Source organism: Phyllostomus hastatus, unplaced genomic scaffold (assembly GCF_019186645.2).
Source record: "Phyllostomus hastatus isolate PE091 unplaced genomic scaffold, TTU_PhHast_1.1 phas_scaffold_501, whole genome shotgun sequence".
Taxonomy (NCBI): Eukaryota; Metazoa; Chordata; class Mammalia; order Chiroptera; family Phyllostomidae; genus Phyllostomus; species Phyllostomus hastatus.
The window spans coordinates 34,761,198-34,787,136 of NW_025334033.1; the positions used below are offsets into that span (position 1 = coordinate 34,761,198).

At 37.9% G+C, this 25,939-nt stretch overlaps 1 protein-coding gene across 8 annotated transcripts in view; it reads right to left on the reverse strand.

Annotated features, from left to right (window-relative positions):
- Positions 1–25,939, reverse strand: part of FERMT2 (FERM domain containing kindlin 2) — a 76,130-nt gene that overhangs the window by 30,351 nt on the left and 19,840 nt on the right. For all 8 annotated transcript variants that reach the window (XM_045822831.1, XM_045822832.1, XM_045822829.1 and 5 more), the window contains exons 3-4: positions 11,844–12,077; positions 1,012–1,146 (exon numbers count right to left, since the gene is read on the reverse strand). In XM_045822831.1, the coding sequence (XP_045678787.1) occupies positions 1,012–1,146; positions 11,844–12,077 (369 nt within the window). The remainder of the gene's footprint in view (positions 1–1,011; positions 1,147–11,843; positions 12,078–25,939) is intronic.

Consider the following 25,939-nt stretch of genomic DNA (forward strand, 5'->3'; position numbering starts at 1 on the left):
TTTCTTTCCATCAGAATCCTAGCCACTGGAATTTAAGAGCCAATTCACAAACTTCCTCCCCCAACTCATAAACTAAGTATACCCTATTTGGAATTGTTTTGTCTTCTGAATCCTTACCTCCTTAAATGTAGTAACTGTGTTTTTCAACTAGCCTTTAAACTACTTAAGAGTAAGGATTATCCTATTTCTTGTTATCTCCCAAATGCAATTAGTACATGGGTAGTGACATAAAAAGAACAAGACATGTAACCTTAGATATTCCTAACCTTACAAAGACATAATTTCTTCACTCTTTTTAACAGAATAACACAATCCACTCCAAAGGATTGTAGTGAGAATTAAATTAATTTCCCCAGGTGAAGTGTGTGAAATATTTCCAGACAAACAGCACAATATGAAGTGTTTGCTTTCATTATCACCATCACCACCACCACCACCACCACCACCATCGTCGTCGTCGTCGTCGTTGTCGTCGTCCAAAGTTTTAAATCCAGGAATAAGCTGAATTAGAAGACCCAACTCGGGTTGGAGAGGTAATGGAAGGAAATTTGAAAAAGCTCCTTAAAGGAGTAAACAATTAAAGGTAAAAGGTTGTGGGCAAAGGAACTGACATATGCAAAGAGAAGGTTTTAAGTAACCTGACAAGAGTATAATGTCTTAATGAAATAGTGGTGTTTTTCACAGAATACAGAAAAAGGAACCTAAATACTAAAAAGTTGTCCAGTATCAGAAAAGCAAAGAACCGAGTCCAGTTAAGATACTGTCCCTTCCTGAGCAGGCAGAACCAGCCTTCCTGTTTACTGATGCAACTACTAACACCTGACGTGATGATTTTTACCCGACACACTGTGCTGTTAATTTCAAGCTTGAGGGAAAAGATGCTGAAGGTGAGTTTTTTATTTTTAACTTGACCCTTCTGACCTTTATAATCCATTTATTCACTATCAAAAAGACACAGGAATACTGTCCATGGTTCTCACACTGAACCTTTGCTTAGTCAGAGAGACTCACCTGACCCAGGAGTAATAAGAGGCCCCTCTAATTCAAGTGCCTCATCTTCAGACTGGTCATCCAGCTTTTTCTTTTTTTTCTTTGTTGGATCTCTGGGCTTTTTCAAGAGAGAAAGTTCTTCAGGATGTCTTATATCTGTTAAGATAAGAAAACATTTTACTAGAATAACAGAAAATATAAATACTTTACACACAGTAAATCCATCTATTGATTTCAAAATAAGAATTTATAATTTACTTCAGTGTATGTGCATTTGCTTTGCCACATATTAATGCCATGCAAAAGACTGAAATATGACATTTTAAAAAATCGAATGTACCCTTAATTCATATCTAATAAATACAGTGACCTCAAAGTGTTAAGATAATGATCTATGGTATAAAAAGAAATATCAGAATTCTTATACATTTTAATCTAAAAACCATAAGAAATTAAGCTTTACTTATTCAAACTTTTCTGCCTTGTCTCAAATGGCTACAAGTTTCTGTGTTTATTTTCATGTGAAGAATCTGATTACAGGCAAAATAGTTAAATGAAAGTAACAAAAGAATTAAAGACAATTCAAATAGGTACATATTACATTACATACTATATATTGGGTTGGACAAAAAGTATATTTAGTTTTTTTCTGTGAAATAAAAGACACATTTTTCATTTTCACCAATAACTTTATGGATTTTGATATTTTAAGTATGTCAGCTCTCTCCCGCATGGTATAATGTAGACTGTCCTCACTTAATGTCTCGATATGATTGCTGTCAACTTCAACTTGTATATGCAACCATGGAGCATTGTCCAGCAACAACTCTCCAGTGCCAAACTTTGCAAAACACTTTTGACATGTTTGATCAATCACAGCACCTTCTCCATACACTGTACAAGTCATTTTGCATTTCCCTTGTGTTTTTCCCTTTCTTGAAATAATAAAGCATGACAGAAATGTTGCTTATTTTCTTCCATCTTCAATATTAAAATGGCTACATAAAAATTCACCAATTTTAGTAAGTTTTTTAAAAATTGCATGCTGATATGACAGCTGTCACAATACACTCTAACAAGATTGTTCTGAATGAAATTAAAGACAACTAAGTACTACTATAGCCATCTTATGGAAAACACTAAATGAATTTTTGGGCCAACCCAATATATTACCATTTCCATGAATTCCCAAGAATTGTTAACAAGTCAATTCTTCCCAAAATGAGCTAAAGACTCAATGGAATCCTATTCAAAATTCCAACTTGCTTTTTTGTTCAAGTTGACTGTAAAATTTATATGGAAATGAGAACAATCTTAGACTACTCAAGGCAATTTTTAAAAAGAATAATAAAGTTGGAGGACTTATACTACCTGATTTCAAGACATCATAAAGCTACAGCAATCAAGACGGTGCAATTATTGGCTGAATTATAAGACATACAGATCAAGACAACAGCAGAGAAGGCCCATATATAGGTGGTCAATTTCTCTGAACAAAGGTACCATGGCGATTAAAAAGGGAAATCTCAACAGTGCTAAACAAGGGTCATACTTAAAAAAACAAACGAAAAAAAACAATAGTCTTCACCTAACAATATGCAAAAATTAATTCTAAATGTATCACAGACCTAAAAGAAAATAAAAGTAGACAAAGATATCTTATATAAGACACACACCCCACATCAAAACCTGCCCTTTATTTTTTTTAAAAAGCCAAACAAAAAACCTACTCTTTGAAAGATACTGTTGAGATAACAAAAAGTCAAGCCATATACTAGGATAAAATTTTCACAAAACATATACATACATATTATCTGACAAAGGACTTATATCCAAAATAAAAAGAACACATACAGACCAATGTGGTAAAAATTTGGACAAGCACTTTGCCAAAGAATACACAGAATGGTTAAGCAACACATGCAGAGATGCCCAACATTATTGGTCAGGAAAATACAAATTAAAAACATGAAATAGCATTATACATGCACCAGAGTAGCCAACATTATTGTAAGATGGTTAGCCTGTATTGGTGAGGATGCAGAGGTGGAACTAGAACTCTCACACCCAGCTGGTGAGAATGTGAAATGAGACTTTTTGGGGGGGGGGCGGGGGTTGGCAATTTATTCATTGTTGATACTATTACAGATATCCCCCATTACCTCCCACTTTGCCTACCTCCACCAGCCCCTGCTCCACCCCCAGCAATTTATTATAAATGTAAATATATACAACTCAAACACTCACTCCTAGTTATTTACTCTAGAACATGGAAAACACATTTGTAATATGGACTTCATGGACTTCATGTGTAAAAGCCCAAACTGGAATAAGCCGAATAGATAAAGTATTTCCATGGCAGTGGAATACTCACACAATGGAACACAACTCATCAGTAAAAAGCAGCAAACTACCGATACATACAATAACATATGTATACCTAAACCAAACCACTGCACCAAGTACAAGAAGCCAGTTAGAAAAGGGTATAAGGGTATATACTATATGATTCCATTCATAAAATTAAAAGAAATGACGACAAATCTATAGTGACAGAGCAGATCGATGGTTGTCTGGCTAAAGTTTGAGGGCTGATGGAAATGCTCTGTATCCTGATTATGGTAGTTTCACAGATGTAAACATCTATCAAAATTCATCACTGTAAATTTTAAATAGGTTCAATTTATTTTTTCCCAAAATTATTATACAATAAAGTTAATTATTAAAAAATGTAAAGAGAGGAAGAGCCAAGGGGAGAAAAAGAAGAAGGGAGAAGCCCTGGGTCTAAACATCATAACGTTTGACAGCACCACACTGTATGTCAGAATATGAATCGAGTGGACAACAAAATACAAATCACTGCATAACTAAGGCTAGAGACTGCTAGGTCACTAGATCCAAGTTTTATACCTGGCAGTTTGTACCTTCTGAAGCCCACAGTATCCACTAGATTGAATCCAGTATTATAAATTCAGAAAGCTTTTTGTTTGTAGGGTACCTGAAATTAGGATAGACCATATTGCTACGGGGCTCAAAGGTAGAAGCACATAGCCAAACCACCTGGATTTAAATGTCAACTCCACTACTTAGTAGCTGTGTGACTTTGGGCAAGCTACTCAACCTGTCAATGTCTGAGTTTCCTCATCTGCACAGTGAGAATAGTGCACCTCAGGAGCCTGCTGTGGAAATTAAATGATTCACATGGGAAAAGTTCCTTGAACAGGGCAGGCACGTAACAAGTACTTTAAGTATTAGGTGTTAATGCTTTGCTTTAACTTTAAAAAATACAAAATACACAATAATTTTGAAATTACAAAAAGTATAAATAATCAAGACCTTTAAAACCCGTTCTTAAAAAATGGAATATGACTATGTAAACAAGTGATCTTGTTAATAGATGTATAAAATTCTACGGTGTAGATATATCATAATTTAACCATTCTTCTAATACTGTGCCACTTACAAATAATAGTTATACAAACACCTATGTACACATTTTCCCACATTTTATTTCTTTAGGAATTTACTGAAGTAGAATTACCAGATCAAAGGTTATAATAGCTTCAAGGCAAAAGTGAACAGGATGGGCATGTTATTTTTTAAAACTTGCTTATTTGAAAAACAGTACATTCATCTCCTTGTTTTATTTTACATTTCTTTGATTAGTAGTCATGTACATTTCCTCAAGGATTTTTTAGACACACATACACACACACATTTCCTTCTTTTGCTCACTTTTCTATTATATTTCTTCAAATCAAAGTTAATTTGCATGTAAAAAATTAACAGTGAAAATTACTGCAAACAACTTAGAACTTTAAAAAATTTTTATATACGGCCCTGGCTGGCGTAGCTCAGCGGATTGAGCGCGGGCTGCGAACCAAAGTGTCGCAGGTTCGATTCCCAGTCAGGGTACATGCCTGGGTTGCAGGCCATGACCCCCAGGAACCCCAAACTGATGTCACTCTCTCTCTCTCTCTCCCTCCCTCCCTTCCCTCTCTAAAAATAAATAAAATCTTAAAAAAAATTGATATACACTTTATCCCATGTTTAAAAAAAGAAGTCCAAAAAAATCTTTGAATAGCTATATGGGTTTCTTTGTTTCTCTGTTGGTTATTTGAATTTTACCATTAGGAACACTCCCCTTTTTTATTGTTGTTCAAGTACAGTTGCCCTCACCCCACCCACCCCCACCTCCCACCCTTGATCCTACCCTCCCTTTAGCTCTCTCCATGTGTGCTTTATATATGACCATTAGGAACACTCTGATACACATTAAGTTTTTGTTTTCTGTATTTTACAGGATATTTCTGGGGGATATTTTTTGAAACATAAAAATAGAATTACCAGAAAAACTGTTCTGAACAGAGAGCTTACCAGGCAGTACATGAACATAACCACTTTTTAATTACTAATAAATTTGGAGTAAGTACATCTTAAGGACTAAACAGCAGAAGTCAAGTTAAAAATAACTATTTCTTAAATTCTATTACTTTTCAAAAGTTTCTACCTATAGCTGGTTTCTTTTTAAAGTTAAAAATAGGCCAGCATATCCTTAAACTAAAGTTGTATAATTAAAAAGCAAGTATTTTCTTCATTCTTATATATCCAAGGTATAAAGAAGTTAATCCATTTATCCTCAAATGTAATTTTTGGGGTTTGATGCATTAGCACTAATTGCTGATTATACAGATTCAGAAACTCTTAAGCTATTTCAGGTATATCTTTTGAGCCATATTATCTAATTAATAAAATCAAATCATCATTTTTTCAACTACTTTGAAAAGAAACAGATTCAACATTCTAAGAGACCTAGTGGTTTATGAGCTGCACGTTAGTGTGACCATGCTAAATAACTCTTCAGTGCACCTACAGTTTTAAATGCCATCACTGCCCTTGTCGGGAGAATACTCCACAGTGAGGTAACAAGCTAAACCCTGTTCAATGCAAAGCTTCCTAGGGCAACAACTGACAGACATTTGAGAAAGGCCTCTGTGGTAAGAATTCTAGAGAGATCCCCTTAAAATCCCTGTCCCTGAGTGTACAGTCATACACTCACTGATCAAGGAACTGCTGTGAAGAAGATTTGCAAATGGAATTAAATTTATTAATCGAGGGGTTTTAGGGAGAATATCCTGGATTGTTTGGGTAGGTCTAGTGAAATCACATGAGGCCTTCCTTCCAAATAGAAAAAGAAGAAGAGAAAAGCAGATAAGAGATGGGACAGAGGGCAAGGTCAGACAGAATCAAAGACTAAGAAGGATGGGTGTGCTGTTGCTGGCTTTGAAGATGGGGGAAGGGGACCACAAGCCAAGGATTCAGGGCCTATAGAAGCTGAGAATCACCTCTGGCAGACAAACCAGAGGGAACTTCAGTCCTACAACCACATGGAACCAAATTCTACTGCATGGAATTCTTTCTCAGAGCCTTTAGGAAGAAACACAACCTCACAGACACCTTAATTTCAGCCTCATAAAACACTAACCATAGGACCCAGCTCAGCCATGCTGTGCTGTAACTTTTAACCTACAGAAACTGTGAGATAATAAATTTGTGTTTTAGGCTGCTAAGTTTATAGTAATTTGTTATGGCAGCCATGGAAAACTCAGAGATTCTAACATATAAGAGGCCAAATGAAAAGAAAAAGAAAAATAACTAAGGGAAATAGAACTAATGCAGAAAACAAAACAATAAAACAAAAATTAATTACAATTCTAAGAAAGGCAAGATAATCATATCTATGGGGAGCCCTTGACTTTCTTCTTCTTCTTTTTTTTTTTTTTTTACTATTTTGTTGTGGCTAATTTAAATAAAGCCTATAAATCCGAGATGTGTTCATGAATACCTGGGTAACAAATATCCAGATAAAAATATACTGAAAATTAAAACTGATATCCATAATTATAAAAATATAATAGAAGAGAAATAAAGTCAGGTAACAGGATCAATCCAAGAACAAAGTCTAATTACCAGTAGCAGAAAGAACGGAGAAAACAAAGGAGGGGGAGAATTGGGTCACATTACTGTGAAATTTTAAATGGCAGGAAAAAGATCCTGTAAATTTCCAGAGAGAAAAAGCAGTCTACAAAGAAAAGATGAAAATAAAATTTAAGAACACTATCAGAATTACTAATAGCAACATTGGAAGCTAAAATACAACTGAACAACAACTTCCCAATTCTGGGGGTAAATAATTTTCAACCCAATGATTCTACTGAAGGTCAAAATGAAGACATTTTCAAATATAACATCTCAAAAACTTACACCCCATTCACCTTTTTCTTAGTACAGTGATGGAGGACATAGCCCACCAAAAATGATCAAAGTTGAGAGAGAAGACAATTTCTTTGGACAAAGGTGAAGGAAGTCCTGGGGTGACTGTGCACCTTGGCCTAGAAAACATCCACCCCAGATTACTGGAGCAGGATGAAGAGGCTTCAGAGTATCTCCAGGAAAAAAGCGGGGAGGTGGGAGATTATCATCAGATTATGTATTTGATCATGTAGAACAATCAGCAAGAGATATTGGTTGAAAACTAGCAAATGGTAAACAAAAAAGGCGTATGAGAAAGGGTAAGTAAAAGTATACACTTTGGTTCAGCAAGTAAAAATATTTACCTTGTTAAAATGTAAACAATGGTACCAATTTAGCTAAAAATTACAATAGTTATAAAAGGGGGGAAAGCTGAGTAAAAAGAAATGAACAAATATCTAAAACTAGTAAATCTAGAAATAACAGTACAAGCACATTATTTAAATAATGTAACTAAATATCAGAAACACTAAAAAAAAAGGAAAAGTGGTAGGAAATGTGATTAGGGGAATGCCTTTTTAACTTTAACTCTGCATCTATTGCTTTGATAAATTTTTTTTTTAATGCTCCTGCTTACTATTGTCAAGAATGTATTGGAACGAACAAGGATGGATAAAGGAGACTGTCTGGGATGTTGTTGAATCTAAGGATAGTGATGTGGTCTAGCTGAGAAGTGGCAGAGGTGGAAAGATGTGAAAAGATTCAAGATATATCTTGGGAGGCAAAATTAACACTGCTAGGTGACTGATAATATACAGATGAGGAGGCAATGCTAAGAATGACTTCCAAGTTTCTAGTATGTGTATCTGGAAAGGTGGTACATTTTGCTGCTATGGAAACTTCTAACTGACAGAGTAGGGGAGAAGGGAGCACAGAGATTTAGTAAGGAATACTATGAGCTCAGTTTTGAACATGTTCAATCTGAGTGTCTCTGAAAGAAATGGCATTATTATTATAAATAGTGTTTCACTGAGCAAATGATGGCTTCCAAAAAAAGGTATATGGCTAGGAAAAAATATCAAGGATAAATAAAAAATGGAGAGTCTGAACTAAGATGGAGTACAGGGACTTGATTTACCCTCCTGCATTACTGAACTGATAAGAAAGGAAAAGAAAGGTTTTCAGATATTAGACAAGCAGCACAAGAGAAGAGAGAGAGAAAAAAAAAAGACCTGGAAAAGCCCTTTGAGTGTACCAGCTTACAGCCCAGTAGCAGCGCAGTGGGGGGTGGGGGACGCAAACAGAGCCTTGTCTTACTGATTTGAGAGATCTGAGACAGGGTTCAGGGAGGCCAAGAAATAACTGGAACTTATGGGTCAGAGTACTGAAGAGAAGGGAGCTCCACGGAGAGCCGTGGAGATCTGCACTTAACTGCTGGAATCTGGCTGAATACTAACCTGTGCATTTGTGAGAGAAAGGCCTCCTTGCACACAGGTACAGAGAAGAATCCCCAGAAGGAAATCAGCCCTAGACTAAAGGCACTTCTAGACCTACCCTAACACAGCTTAAAAGCAGGATCCAACTGATTCCAACTAATCTGACCGTTGACCAGAAAAAATAGCAAACAATACTTAAAAAAGAAATCCAGCCACCAACAATGAAAAATGTAATAGAGTCCAGTATTCAATCAAAAATTACCAGGCATAAAAGAGGTGGGGAAATATGATCCCTTACCACAAAGGGGAAAAAAAGAAAAGTAAAAAATAGAAATAACTATGAGTGACAATATGGATGGACCTTGAGAATATTATGCTAAGAACACCTAAAAACCCTATGATTTCACTCAGTTGGGTGAATACCTAAGAACATAATTGCTGAATCATATGGTAAGACAATGTTTAACTCTGTAAGAAACTGCCAACTCTAACAGAATTTTTTAAAAAACTGGACATCACTACATGCAAAAACATGAATCTAGACCCAGACTTTTCCCTTTCACAAAAATTAACTCGAAATGTATTACAGGCTTAAATATAAAATGGAAAACTATAAAACCCCTAGATGATAGCATAGGAAAAAATCTAGATGGCCTTGGGGTTGGCAATGACTTTTTAAGATACAAGAAAAGCATAATCCAAAAAAAAAGTATCTGATAAGATGAAGCTCATTAAAATTAATTTCTGCTCTGTGAAAGAAGCTGTCAAAGGTAATAAAAAGACAAGCCATAGACTGGGAAAAAATATCTGCAAAAGACATATCTGATAAAGGACTGTTGCCCAAAATATATAAAGAACTTTTAAAATTCAACAATAAGACAACAAAAAACCTGATTAAAAAATAGGCCAAAGACCTTAACAGACCTCACAAAGGAAGATGTACAGAGAGCAAAGGAGCCTATGAAAAGATGCTCCACATCATATGTCATTAGGGAATTTCAAATTAAAATGAGACACCACCCCCCCATTTATTAAAATGGCCACAATGCAGACCACTATCAATACCAATTGATAATGGCCAATTGGTAACAATTTAGAGCAACAGGAACTCTTGTTCATTGCTGGTATAAATGCAAAATGGTACAACTTTGGAAGACAGTTTGGTAGTTTCCTACAAAACTAAACACATTCTTACCATCTGATCCAACAATTACATTCCTTAGTATTTACCCAAAGGAGCTGAAAATTCCTATTATGTCCACACAAAATCCTGCACATGGATGTTTACAGCAGCTGTATTTACACTTAAGTAACTTGGAAACAACCAAGATGTCCTTCAACAGGAGAATGTATAAACTGTGGTACATCTAGACAATGAAATATTTTTTAGTACCAGAAAGAATGAGCTGTTAAGCCATGAAAAGACATGGAGAAAACTTAAATGCCTATTATTAAATGAAAGTAACCAATCTGAAAAGGCTATAAACTCTATGATCCAACTGAAAGACATGTTGGAAAAGGCAAAACTACAGAAACAGTAAAGAAATTAGTGATGCCCAGGACTGGGGGTGGGCAAGAAGAATAGAGCATTACTAAACAGGCAATTCAAAATAGAAGAAACAGATTAGATGACCAGTAAAGATATAAAAACATACTTAAGTTTATAAACTAAAATGAAATTGTCTATTTTTTTGCTCAGAGAAGCAAACACTAAAAACTGACAACTCAAGTGTTAGTGATGATTTGGAATGAGGGGCTTTTATACATTGAGGGTTGGAATGTAAATTGGTACAACCACTTGGGAGAGCAATTTGACAGACTGTGAAATAAATTATGTATCCACTTAAAACAATTCCACTTCTCACTTAAACACTCAAGAGAAGTTCCTGCACCCACGTTCAACAGAAGTAACACAGCAATGGAAGTAACATTATTTTGGGGTATATAATCATACATACATATGAATATATGTGTGTGTGTTGATGTGTTTTTAAAAGTACTGGGAGGATATACACTAAATTAATGACAGTTGCTTTTTGAAGAAAATTAAGAGAATGTAACTGAAGTACTTCACCTATATTATTGACTTACCAGTTTGACAAAATGATATCAAATATTAAAAATTACCTGAAATTTTCTGTATTTAAATTTTTCCTTAAAATTCTGTTTAACATGAGAACCATTATTATTTCAGAGTCATTAGATCAAAATAGTTGTGTCAATATACCTGTATTTCCCTCAATCTAGAAACTTTCAAACTTTTTCATGTCATGGCATACATAAATTGTCTAGTACAATTCTGTGGCACACCAAAAATATATTTTTTGCTAATCTGACCCCCCGCCCCAAAAAGTAGGTAGAATTAGGTTTAGCTTTGATTCATTCACCTGGACAACTACTATTGTGTTGTCATTTTTTTATTTGACAATCTAAGGGAAAAGAGGTCAGTATCCCTGACTGAATAGTGAGGCACTGCATGTTTTAAAAGTTCTTGCAGTGCATCGGATGAAAATTGCTGCCCTAATCTACAGCACAGTAGAGTTATATACTAGTGGTAAAGACAACAGTTCACATTTTCTCTGACGGTTGAATACTTCCTTCCAGTCACATGACATAACTGAATCAGCCAAAATTAATCCACATCTCATTTTCAGAGAGCATGGATAGAATCGCTGCAAGAGTGTTCAAATTGTAGACTGGTTAAGGAAGACAACACTCATGGTCATTTCCTTAGAAGCTGTGTCAGGCCTTTAATGAAGGAAGTGACATAATCTTCCTGAATCACTAAAATTCAGTAGTGACTTATGTGAAGGAAACACTGCAAAAACTACATCCCTCTGAAAATAATACCTGTTTCCTTCTTGTTCTCTTCTCCTTCCCATAAAAATATGTCATCAGAATGAAGTATTATACAACAATAAATACCTGATATACTTCTAGTAAGGAAAGAATCTCTACTAGATTCCTCCTGTTCCACCTTAACCCAATACTTCTTACCTTAAAGTAATATAAAAAATTTAAGAACAAAGTAAAAATTTCAAATATACACATGAACACACAGAGCTTACCCTAAGCCCTATTTCTTGAGATAAATGTCAGTGATCAGTCATATTATACATACATCATATAACTCATACTTTCATGAAGAATTTATGTAATACTTACTAAAAGTCTTACAGATGTCAGAAACAGCTTTGAAGACTCTATCAGAAAAATTCACTTTCACTTTCACATACTTCATGTTGGGAAGTTGCAGGCGAAGCAGTTTGTGCTGGGGGGTGAACTGAAGCTTAGCATCTGCCTGAATGCCGTACTTATCCAAGGTCCAATGAGTCTTAAGAAGCCAAGTTCTCTTCTTTTCCCACCAGAGAGCGTGGTCAGACCAATCTTTTTTTACATCTATTTAAAAAAATGAACAAATAAAACACTTAAAAATCATCAAGACTACACTGAGAGAAATTAAAAGCAGAAAACTAAATAATTGTTATACAAACAATTAAATACTAAGTGCCTGTTATGTGATAGGTACAAAAGAAATACTGAAAAGCCAAGGAAACACCCTCCCGCCCTGGAAGGTTACAAAGTAGCTAAGGCAAAATACACAAGAACACTAATAATGCCTGAATTAAGTACAATGTGGGAACCCATGGGTGACAGAGTATTCTCTGCAGTCATCTGAAGAACAAAGAGAAGCCTGGGGGCAGAAATCTAAAGGATAAATAATGAAGTGGACAACATTCTGATGATAAAGTAGTTAAGAAGGCTGAGATTTGTGAGGCTACAGAAGCATGTTGAGGTGAGTAAGGAGGGGTGAAAAGATACGGCACCAGAGCAAACAAAAACCAACAGCTTAAGTGAAATAGACCAAGGGGGAAAAACACCCATGAGTAACACTATAACCTAAGAGAAAAAAACAAAAAAACAAGAAACACCTACATCCCACCCTACACAAGGTCCCAAATACACACAGCTGTTTGCATGGAAAAAAACATGCAGGGGACCTGCAAGAAGCAACCAATCAATGTTTCTCTCCCACATCGATGTTTCTCTCCCACATCAATGTTTCTCTCCCTCTCTTCTCCTTTCTAAAAATAAATTAAAATAAAATCTTAAAAAAAAAAAAAAGCATAGATAGCCCAGGACAGGAAAAGACACAGTATTTTTCCGACCATAAGACACACCTAGGTTTCAGAATAGGGAAAATTTGTTTGAAGCAAAAAACATGGTAAAATATTTAATAACATAAATAATATTTCACCAATGTAAATGTAAACAGAACTCAACAGCAGCATTAACAACCATTATTACACCCAAATGGGGGAGGGGTGCATCTTATAGTTTGAAAAATACAGTAACTCTTGCAAATGGCAGTAACCACTACAATTAGGCAAAGCTGAACTGAATTAACAGTAGGTAGGTATGAAATACTTTCTTCCCAACACTTTGGTCCAGTCACTTCTGTGGTACTCGGGTACTGATTCAACCATTAAGGAAGCGACATCACATCACATGTACTTCCAGTAGGGGCAGAAGGGAGGGAAAAAGCTGTGCTCTGTGATGATGATGATGATGATGATGATGATGACGATGATGATGATGATGATGATGATGATAAGAAGTAGTAGTAGTGTTAGCAGTAGCAGTAGTAGAAGGAGGAGTAGTAGTAGTAGTTGGTAAACACTGAGTTAAATCATTTGGGTTCCCCCAAAAGGCAAACCTGAGATAAGAACTTCGGTGCAAAGAGCTTATCTGGGGGACAGGAGAACCAGGAAGCACACTTGAGGGGATTAGAAAAAGTGAGTCATGGAAAGAAAGTTCTATTAAGGGTTTATTAACAGCTGTGGATACTGGAATTCACTCCTGCTAGAGACCCTTTGAATAATCGTGTAGAACATGCCTTAGAATTGTCCCAGTGAGGAAAGAGAAAGCCAGGGTATCTATCCATTTCCTTGGTTGAGGGTTGCTCCCAGGGCCATTAAATTACCAGCACTTCCTGCCATGCATGGGGCTGACCACCAACACTCAGGCAGAGCAAACTAAGAGACCCTAGTGCTTAAGCAGAGAAGACCTCAGGATCTGCACACTACAGCAGCCAGTGAACTGTGGTAGGGGAGAGGGCCTCAATAATACGTTATAAACTTGAAAGAAATGTTTATTCAGACAGACAAAACTGTACTGTTTTACAGTGGTATCAGGACAAAAAGCAATACTGTAAATCCATAATAATGGCAAGTCTCAAATGTGGCCCAGCAGGAAGGTGCTAAAACACAAAGGCAAAGACACCAACAAAAGCTGAGTAAGCTCTTTGGAATAAGTTACAGGTAAACTTCCTGAAGAGGTCATTTGTCACCAACACCAAAAGTTTAAAGTTTAAAAACAGCTTCTACAATGTGGAGTGTGAAAAGGACTACTGGTCAAGAACTGGACTTCTCAAGTCAAAATTACATAAGGATGCCATTACTATACATGGCCCCAGGGTCAAATCCTGCCTTCTGCCTGATTTTGTGTGGCCCACCAGCTAAGAATGGTTTTTATAACTGGATTCTGATGCTATCTCCTGGTAGCGTCTACCTGATATCTACCAGGAAATAGGATCAGAATCCACAGGTTAAGCGTTCAGTCCTACAAGACTGCCTCGTCCCTTCCCCTGCCAAACACACCTCAAAACACTGGATGTAAGCCCAGGTTACCTGTACTTCTGACCTACTAATTACAGGTTGGAGGTAGCAATGACCCACTCCAACTCAAAATGCCAACTGCCAAGTTCAGGTTGTCACCTGTACTTCTGAACCACTGGTTATAAGAGGTTCCCATCACCCTCTCCTTGGGCTTGATTAATTGTTAGAATGCCTCATAGTACTCAGAGAAACACAGTAAATACGACATCACTGGCTTATTGTAAAAGGATATAACTAAGGAATAGCCAGATGGAAGAGATGCATAGGGCATGGTATGTATGTGGGAAGAGGTACAGAGCTTCCATGCCCTCCACAGGCATGCCCCTCTCCTTTCATTTCCACGTGTCCAGCAACCTGAAGTTTTCCAAACCCATCCTTTTGACTTAAACACTTTATTACATAGTCATGATTGATTAAATCTATTTCCAGCCCCTCACCCCTCCTGGAGATCAGGGGGTAGTATCAAAAGTTCCAACCTTCACTTTCTCACTTACATAAATGTCTAATCAAGACTTCCAGCCAAGAGAGAGGTGTAGGTAGATACACTTTGCTTCCTTGAACAACCAAAAGGAGGACAACAACAAATTAAAAAACAAAAAAACAAGAACTGCCAGAAAATCGAACTGTATAAAAATCCAACAACCAAGGAGTTAAAGAAGAAACATTCAGCCAGACTGGTAGGAGGGGTGGAGGTGGGCAGCAAGGGCAGAGAGGGCGTGTGGCAAAGCAGCAGCTGGAGGACTGGGTGGGTGAGGCGGCTGGCTGGCAGGCTGGGTGGTCCCACATTCACATGTGGATAAACTGGGAGGAACAACTGGGGAGCCAGCCAGACCTCATAACCCAGGGTTCCAGTGGCGGGGGGGCGGGCCAGGCAAAGCTTCAAAACCTCTGGCTGTAAGAACCTGTGGAGTTGCAGCCGCGGGAGAAATTCTCAGGATCCTAGAACATACACAAATCCACCCACCCAGGAATCAGCACCAGGAGAGCCCAATTTGCTTCTGAGTAACGGGGGAAGTAACTGAAAGCCAGCCCAGAGCCAAACAAGTGGCATTGTTCCCTCTCGGACTCCTCCCCCATATACAGCACCATTATGCAGCAACATGGGTTGCCTCACCCTGGCGAATACCTAAGGCTCCACCTCTTACAACATTACAGACATGCCAAGACAAAGAAATCTTGCCCAAATGAAATAACAGATCAAAGGCCCAAAAACAGAACTAAGTGATGAAGAGATAGCCAACCTATCAGATGTAGAGTTTAAAACACTGGGAATCAGGATGCTCACAGAAATGATTATTATGGCTGCAAAATAGAGGACAAAGTGAAATAAAGAAAAATATACAGGAAACCAACAGTTGAAAAGAAGGAAATAAGGACTCAAATCAACAGCTTGAAGCAGAAAGAAAAAATAATTCAAATAGAACAGAATGAAGAAACAAGAATTCAAACAAATGAGGAGAAGCTTAGGAACCTCCAGGACAACTTTAAATGTTCCAACAACTGAATCATAGGAGTGCCAGAAGAAGTGGAGAGCAAGCAGTTGAAAACTTATTTGAAAAAACAGTGAAGGAGAACTTCCCTAACCTGGCAAAGGAAACAGACTTCCAGGAAGCTCAGAGAGTCCCAAAAAAGTTGGACCCAAGGAAGTACACACTAAGGCACATCATAATTACATTACCCAAGATTAAAATTAAGGAGAGAATCCTAGAAGCAACAAGAGAAAAGGAGGCAGTTACCTACAAAGGAGTTCCCATAGCTCTGGCTGATGTGGCTCAACTGATTGAGTCACCAGTTCGATTCCCAGTCAGCATCCCAGGGGTGCCTGGGTTGCTGGCCAGGACCCCAGTGTGGGGAGCGTGAGAGGCAACACACATTGATGTTTCTCTCCCTCTCTTTCTCCCCAATTCCCCTGTCTCTAGAAGTAAATAAACAAAAGCGTAAAAAAAAAAAAAAAAAAAAGAAAGAAAACAAAAAGAAGACGACTACCAGCAGATTTCTCAAACCTTACAGGTAAGAAGGGGCTGGAAAGAAGTATTCCAAGTCATAAAAGGCAAGGACCTATATCCAAGATTACTCTATCCAGCAAAGCTGCTATTTAGAATGGAAGGGCAGATAAAGTGCTTCCCAGATAAGGCCAAGTTAAAGAAGTTCATCATCACCAAGTCCTTATTATATGAAACGTTAAAGGGACTTATCTAAGAAAAGAAGATAAAAAAGACAAACAATAAAATGACAACAAACTCACAACTATTAACAACTGAACCTAAAACAAAAACAAACAACTAGAACAGGAACAGAATCACAGAAATGGAGATCACATGGAGGGTTATCAGCAGGGAGGAGGAAGTGGAGGAATGGGGAAGAAGTTACAGGGAATACGAAGCATAAATGATAGGTATAAAATAGAAGGAGGTTAAGAACAGTATAGGAAATATAGAAGCTAAAGAACTACGTTCTACCCAGGGACAAAACTAAGGGCAGGGGGAATGCTGGTGGGAGCGGGGTGCAGGGTGGAAGGGAATGAAAGGGAGAAAAAAACGGGGCAACTGTAATAGCATAATCAATAAAATATACCTAAAAAATGTCTAATCACTATGATGTACACCTGAAACTAATATAATATTGTATGTCAACTATAAGTGAAACTAAAATTCCAACCTTCTACATGGCTGGTTCTCCACACAGCCAGCCACCATCCACAGGTGCTTTCCCAAGGTCACTCATTAACATAACAAAAGACACCTCCTAACTTAAGAAATTCTCAGCTCTCAGGAGCTGAGAGCCAGCAATTATGGAAGGCCAAATGTGAGTGAGAAATATATTTTGATCTTCTGAATGATTAACTATGTATTTCTGATAAATCACAATGCCTCAGGGAATAAAACAAAAGATTATTCATATAATTTTTAGATCAAAGTCAAATTTCAGTGTTCATAAGTAGTTTCATGGAACATGGCCACACTCATTTGTTAACATAGTATCTATGGTTGCTTCTGTACTACAACAGCAGGGTACAGTAGCTGTGACAGAGACCTAAGAACACATAAAGCCCAAAATATTTACTAATTGGACTTTTACAAAAAAAAAAAAACATTGTGGGCCCCTGATTCAATAAAAATTCAATTTTGCATCAGTTAGGCTTCAAACTCTGACCTCAGAAACATATATCTCCTCTGTTGCCCATCTTCCCTTTTATTTTTTTAAAGATTTTATTTATTTATTTTTAGAGAAGGGAAGGGAAAGAGAGAGGGAGAGAAACATCAATGTGTGGTTGCCTCTCATGTGCCCCCCACTGGGGACCTGGCCCCAAACCCAGCTATGTGCCCTGACTAGGAATCGAACCAGCAACCCTTTGGTTCTCAGGATGGCACTCAATCCACTGAGCCACACCAGCCAGTGTCCATCTTCCCTTTTAAAGTCTGTCCCTCCCCATAAATTCCATCTTGCCGTGTCACACTAAAGGAGCAGCCACCTGCATCCAACAAGAATAATTAGACAGGAAGGGCATGCAATCCAAAGATGTACTAGAAATCCTATGAGTACTGTATTTACCCACAGAAGGAAAGAGAATCTCTTAGTGACTGACAACACTGTTAAGACCAGTCCTTTTTACCCACAGAAAATAGTGGATAGCAATACAAGAACGAAAAACTACACAAAATAAAAGCAGACACAGGACACCAGAAAAGATCATAAGTGTCAATGGTGCACATACCAAGAGAGAAATAAGGAAAAGCAGGCATTCTGACAGCAAAAGAAGTAGATAGTGCTGGAAGAAGGAATAGTTCGACTGTGGGGGCCTGTGACATGTTCAAATAGAATTTTTGGTAGCATTCTTGGAGACGAGAAATGCTAGCAACCTAACAGCATTTATTATAGGGTAATCACTACTAGAGAACAAGAACAGTGTCTGTAAAATATTCATTAATCAACAAATATCTGTTGAACTGATACTATGTTCAATAGTAGGCACACAGTTCTAGTGCTAGGGATAGTGATGAGAACAACAAAACACCATCATCTTTGAAGAAAGCCAGTATGACCAAAGTGGAGGAGGTAAAGAAAATAGGAGATGGCATTGGAGGGCAAGGCAGGAGCCCTGTAGGTCGAAGTTGTCTAGATTTTATGATGAGTACGGCAGAAGCCACTAGAGCAGAGGTTTTCAGCCTATTTCACATTAGTATTGCCTAAGCAACTTTCCAAATACATTAATGCCTTGGCTGAGCCTAAACTATTTTGGTTTTAAGCAGGGGAATGATAATAGGTTTCAAAATCACTGATGATGTAGAAGAATTTTAAGGGGCAGGGATGTACAAGAGTGAAAATAAGACCATGCATAAAGTTAAGGTGGGAGTGGAAACGATGAAAGTTTGAATTACAATGGTTGGGCATTAATAAGGAACAGAGACAATTTTCCTGAGTATTTTTTTATGGTGGGGAGAATAAGGATGGTAGATGGGCAGAAAGGGGATAGCAAGTCCAAGAGGCATTTTTAATTTTCCTAAGAAGGGAAAGATATAATGAGATTACTTAAACAGTGATTGGAATGACCCTGTTAAGGTTAAAAGATATTTACAATTTTCATTCCTTAATGTGACTATCCCTTAGAAGAGAGTCACTGTGTCATAGTGTCACTTCGAAACTTTCTAAGACTTGATTTGAGCTCTGTTCAATCTGCAAGACAATGTTTTTTCACCTTTTAGAAAAATACTTCTTTGGTGCTTTTTATTACACTGTATATTTTATTTTCAAGTTAACAGTATCTCCATATCAAGTCCCACAAATAGCTCCACTTGGGATATCACAGAAATATTTCTACTCAGAAGTAGCAAAAATGCATTTTATACATTGACCAAAATCCTGAGAAAAATGATGTTTTACCAACTGAGAATCATTCACCTAGGCAAACATAAGAACCAAGTACACATCAAAAATATGTAACTGCACAAAATGTTTGTGTGTGTGGAAAGCAATATATCTTAATGCAACAGCCCCTGAAAGTACTTAAGTTACCTAGTACATTACACCACTGCTCGTCTCACCAGTGGCAAGTCAAACCATATTGTGCATTTACCTATTTCTCTGGTTAAAGACTAACTGGAAACATAAAAACATGCTGTCTCTAAAAGGAACATGGACATCCATAAGTAATTATGAATAAATAATGACAAGCAAAAGAATATGCTACTTATTAGTAACATAGTATTTTTCTTGTGTGGTATTAGCATTTGTAAAGGAATATAGATATTTTTTTCATTTGCATAATATAAAGCTTTGAACCCTGCCCCGGTGGCTAAGTTGGTTGGAACATTGTCCTTTGCCCCCAGCACCAAAAGGTTGCAGGTTTGATCCCTAGTCAGGGCACATACTGTGAGGTTGTGTCGGGATGCATACAGGAGGCAACCAATCGATGTTTATCTCACATTGATGTTTCTCTCTCTCTCAAATCAATAAACATATCCTTGGGTGAGCATTCTTAAATAATTTAAACCTTTGAAATACTTTTTGTTTTTTAATATTATATTTATTGGTTATGCTATTACAGTTGTCCCAGTTTTTCCCCCTTTGCATCCCTCCACTCTCTCAGGCAATCCTCACACCACTGTACATGTCATGGGTCTTGCATGTACATTCCTTGGCTACTCTACTTCCTATACTGTACTCTACATCCCATGGCTATTCTGTAACTACCTATTTGTACTTCTTAATCCTTTCACCTCTTCACCCATTCCTACACCCCCTGTATCATCTGGCAACCATCAAAATGTTCTCTGTATCCATGATTCTGTTTCTTGTTGTTCTTGTTTGCTTAGTATTTTAGATTCAATTGTTGCCAGATATGTATATATTTCCATTTTATTGTTCATAGTTTTGATCTTTATCTTAAGTCCCTTTAATACTTCATGTAATAATGATTTGGTGATAATGAACTCCTTTAGTTTTTTCTTGTCTGGGAAGCTCTTTATCTGCCCTTTGAGTTTAGAATCAAATCAAGTGATAGCTTTCCTGGGTAGAGTAATCTTGGCTGTAGGTCCCCGCTTTCCATGACTGTGCAATCCCTTCTAGCTTGCAAAGTTTCTTTTCAGAAATCAGCTGACAATCTTATGGGAACTCTCCTGTAGGTAGCTAACTGCTTTTCTCTCGCTGCTCTTAAGATTCTCTTTGTATCTTTAACCTTTGGCATTTTAATTATGATGTGAATTGAAGTAGGCCTCTTTGCATCCATCTTGTTTGGGACTCTGTGCTTCCTGGACTTGCATGTCTAAAGTAGGGAAGTTTTCTTTCATTATTTTTTCAAATAGATTTCCAATTTCTTGCTCTTTCTCTCCTCCTTCTGACACTTTTATGATGTGATGGTTGGACCTCTTGAAGATGTCCCAGAGGCTCCATGCTTATCCTTTGTTTCTTTGGATTCTTTTTTCTGCTTCTTGTTCTGATTGGTTGCTTTTTGTTTCCTTATGTTCCAAATCATCAATTTGATTCTCAGCTCCTTCCACTCTAGTGTTGTTTCCCTGTAAATTGTTCTTTATTTCAATTAGTGTGTCTTTGTTTCTGACTGGACCTTTTTTATGCTGCTGAGGTCCTCACTAAGTTCCTTGAGCATTCTTATAACCAGCATTCTGAACTCTGCATCTGATAGATGGCTTATCTCCATTATGTTTAGCTCTGTTTCTGGAGTTTTGATCTGTTCTTTCATTTGGGCCATGTTTCTTTGTCTCATTTTAGCAGCCTCCCTGTGGTTGTTTCTATGTATTAGGTAGACCTCCTATGACTCCATGTCATAGCATGGTAGCATGGCTAATGTAGTAGATGTCCTTTAGGATCCCGTGGTACAGTGTCCCTTATCACCTAAGATGGGTACTCAAGGTGCATCCTTCATGTGGACTAAGTATACCCTCCTCTTATAGTTGAGGCTTGATTGCTGTTGGCAGGTCAATGGGAGGGATTTACTCAGGCTAGTGAGTTCCAAGGACTGGTTATGACCACTGAGAACCTACCTCCGTCTTCTGTAGAAGATCAGCTGTGTAAGGGGCAAGGTGGTGATGCTCCGATGTTGTCTGTAGTTGTCCACTCAGTGTACAGGGCTCTGGGGCTTCCCAGATGGTGCAGGCCAAGGTCAGCCACCACCTGTGTTTTACCTGAGACTGCCCCGCCTGAGCTAAAACAGCAATATGAGATGGCTGCTACTCAACTGTACTTGGAGATTCCCAAGCTAAGCCAAACTGTGAATCTAGGGTAGCTGCTGGTAGTGCCAGGCCTGGGGCTACTTAGCAAGAAGTATGGGTGCTGGGGGCTCAATGAGGCTAGCTGTTGTTTGTTTGAGAGGATTTTGGAAGTGATGAGCATGAGCCAAGACCTGCCATTTATAAGGAAAAGCAGCATGGGTAGGGGTGGGACTGAGTCTCTGGGGATCTCCAGGGTGGAGCAAACAGTGTTAGCCAGGTTGATGGAGTCTCAGATATGGCACCAGCCTGCCAGTTCTGTAGTTCTGTGGGGGGAGAGGTCAGAAAAGGGACATTGGCCTCTGCCTGCATTTCTGTCAGGAGAAAGCTGCCCTACCAGCTCTCACCTTGATGCCGGACATGTTAGTTCCTCCCTGTATGCCACTGGTGGCTTTCAAGCTGCTACTGTGGTGCTGGAGCTCAGAGGGGGTGATTCTAAGCCTGTAAATGAGTTAAGAGGAATTGCTTGGGACTCCAGAAGTTTCTCCCACCAACTCAACCCCTGCTGATTTTTGTAGCCACAAGTTATGGGGACTTTTCTTCCTGGCACTGGAACCCAGGACTGGGACACCTGGGATTCCTCGCTCCCAAGATACCCCTCCTGAATTTTTATCCACCACACATGGATGTGGGACCAGCCCATTCCACATCTCCACCCCTCCTAAGAGTCTGGACAGATGTGGTTTCTTTAATTCTGTAGTTGTCAGACTTCCATTCAACTCGATTTCCGACAGTTCCAAGCGATGGTTGCTCTGTATTTTAGTTGTAATTTTGATGTGGTTGTGTGAGGAGGCCAGCCGTGTTTACTTACACTGCCACCTTGACCAGAAGTCTGAAATACTGTGCCCTCTACATCACAATCTCAGCCCCAGACCACATTGAATAACAAACACTTGTGCCATTTTAGAATGCCAGCCTTGGTTTCAAGCATACCATTAAACAGCTGAATGTCACACACACACACACACACACACACACACACACACACACACGCAGGCACCTGCCATGATTGGAGTTACCAAGCATCACCAGGGTAGACTTGTTTCAATCAACATCTTGAAACCAGTCAAGCATAGATCATGCTCAACAACATATGCTAACAGTCAATTTTTCCAGTATCATGATTTCCAGTTATGTTCCAGGTATCATGTAACCTTTTACTTGGTATATTATAATTTTAAATTATTGTTTCTAGATTTCCAGAAACAACCTACCATAAATACAAACATTTCAGGAAGAAAAACTAAAAGGGAAAATGCACTATTATGAAGTCATTGTTTATTTTCCTTCTTTGGGGGAGAAAGGAACTTCATTATTTATTTATAAATACAGCCTTTTAGTAATTTTTACAGGTCAAGAATTACTTAGATTATGGTGTAATATAGAAGACAAGAATTTTCTATAATAACTTTTGGCAAAATGTTCATTTTTCCTATTCAATTTTCAAAATATTTTGCTGGGATTCTGCAAAGAACTACTCCTGTGTTCCTCCTTTACTTAATAGAGCCACTCATGCTATGCTCTGTTGCACATAAAATAGTATCTGACAGGCACTCAAATTCATATAAAATTCCAAATGACTAAAACATTAACTGAATCAATAAAAGTCTCCTCCCTTGACTGTAACAGAATGCCCCTCATATTCAAGTAGTTGTATATTGTATTTTGCCATGTATAATGCACTCCCGAGTATAATGCACACTCATGTTTAGGCCCAAACTTTCAGGGAAAGAAGTCTTTTATCTTTTAATCAATTTTTTATCTATATACAAAACAATGATCATATTCCAGGGTATTATTTTGCATATGCATATTGTTATTGCTTTCTAGAGTTACATTTTTCACACATAAGCATAAATAAAAGAACTGAAAACATACAGATACTGAATTAGCACTACCCACGTATAATTTGTATCCTTACATTTCCCTCAAAAATTTCGGCAAAAAAGTACAAATTATACATGGCAAAATATAGTATTCTACAAAGATATCATGCACAAGTTCTAAGGAAAAGAAAAAGGCTTAGGATTTCATCATTGGGGGCTGAGTATAAAAATACTGCTTATTCTACCAAATGGCTTTTGGTGTAACAACATTCACCTGCTCCATGAGTCACAAAAGAAAACAAATAATTTCAAAAAACTTCTCTGCTATGGAGAAAATATTATACATCCTTTTTATGGAATGAAAGCTAGCTTACACCCTAGAAGAAATGAAACACCAATGATTTTCAACCCGCGTGCCACAAGAATTTTTAAAGCCTGCAATACCTGACTATTTAGACAGGGGCACTGACCTCTTGTCCTTAGATTGTTAAATGAAAAAAACGACAACAGCCAACACAATAGCAGTTCAGTGTGAATTAATCAAAAAGTATACCTTTTTTTGTTAGAGCAACAAAAAATGTATTTTTTGTATGCCACAGAATTTTAGTAATTAGTTTATGTGCTCCATGAGATGAAAAAGGTTGAAAACCGCTGAGATACACTACTAACACCATATTTAACCTTTTCCTATTAGGATCACCAATTCGTACTTGACTGTTTTGATATGGGGTTTTAAAATGCAATTATTTTTGCTTTTGTTTAAAAAGCCAAGAAAATGGAAACAAAAGTTAACCAGATAACTTATTTTTCTTAAGTAGTCACGTTTTTCTTGTTCTTATTAAACTTTATTTTTATTGTTGACACTACTACAGATGCCCCCATTCCCATTCCATTTACCCAAGTCCTCCCAGCTCCCCCCACCCCCGCTCACCTTCCCTGTGGCCATCACCACACTGTGGTCTGTGTCTACGGGGTTATGCCTGTATGCTTTTTGGCTAGTCCCTTTACCTTCTTTTATTTAGTTCCCAATCCTCCTCTCTGACAGCTGTCAGTCTTAAAATAAGTAACTCATTAGAAACTTCGGGATGAAGAAAAGACAAGATGGTGCTTTCAAGTGGCTTATATTTCTAGTTGCACATTTAAGAAAGAATATTTACTCAAGAAAGCAATGTAAAATTTGTTCAGCATTCTCTCAACTTCCATAAACCAGAAGCAAAGTTTGTATTACTTTAAGTAATATTTGGTAGGGCAACATTACATTTAAAATTTTAAGTACAGAGAAGCTTTCTGAACACATGCCTTATTTTTGGTAAGTATATATATTTTTCATTTTGTTAACATTGTTGACACATTGCTGTTTCCTTTGTTTATGAGCCTCTTGAACCACAAATTAGTTAGTGTAACTATTACCATATTCAAGATATTCAAGAGTTTTTAGCCTGTCTTTACTGATGGTAAAGAAAACTTCAACCCTAGAGCCCTAGTAAAAACACTACTAAGCAGCTGGTCTGACACTACTGGCAAGTCATGCAAACTGACCAGACCAGATATGGTGGGTCAGTGTCCTCCTTAACTGCCAAAAAGGACTTTCAAACTCCTCCCCCTACACCTCACACCATTTATCTATACCACCTAGTCACTCTTCTACCTTATATGACTTCCTCCTCCATTTCACAGCCAGGCAGATGGAAACAATTACTAAAACTTTATGGTCAACCAGGTCTAGGATACCCGTGGGCAATCCCACTATGTTCCTTCCGTCCACCACTCTATTTCAAACTTCTCAACTGTCCTCCAACTCCTGAGTGTCCTCCTTCCCAGAAGACAACCGTGGATTCTACTTCAGAAAATAGAGAAGCCATCAGATCCGAACTATTTCACCTAAGTGCCAACCAAAATCTACAAACCTCCATCTTTACTCCTACGGGTCTCCTGCCTTTATGTTATGATGAAAAAAAGCATCTCTCTTTCTATTTATCTAAAAGAAATCCTATCTGTGCTATGCTGCCCTTCCCACCTTCTAGGAACCATGCACTTCTCTCCTTACAGTGGCTTCCTAGATATCTCAACCATTCCCACGGCTTTAAATGGCATGTTACCTTCCTAATTTTTATCTCCAGAACAACCGTGTGCTTAGAGCACCAGCTTATATACCCCACTGTGTATCCCACTCCTCCCCCTGGATGTCTCACAAGTACCTCAAGCTTATTATCTCCTAACTCAGCTCAACATTCTCTTATCCCTGTTTAAAAAGCAGTAACCATCAGCACAGTTGCTCGAGTGAGAAACCTAAAAGTAATGGATTCTTCTCTTTCCTATATTCCCCATTTTTCAGCAAGCCCTGCTTCAGTTCCACTTCCAAAAATCTCCACTGCAATCTCCACTGGCACCACCCTATTTCAAGCCACCACCATCTCCTCCAATGACCACAGCAACAGCCTCCTAACTGGTCTTCCAGATTCCATTCAGTACTTCCCACACAACAGACAAGGTGATCTCTTCAACACTTTCATGTCATTCTCCTGCTGAAAATC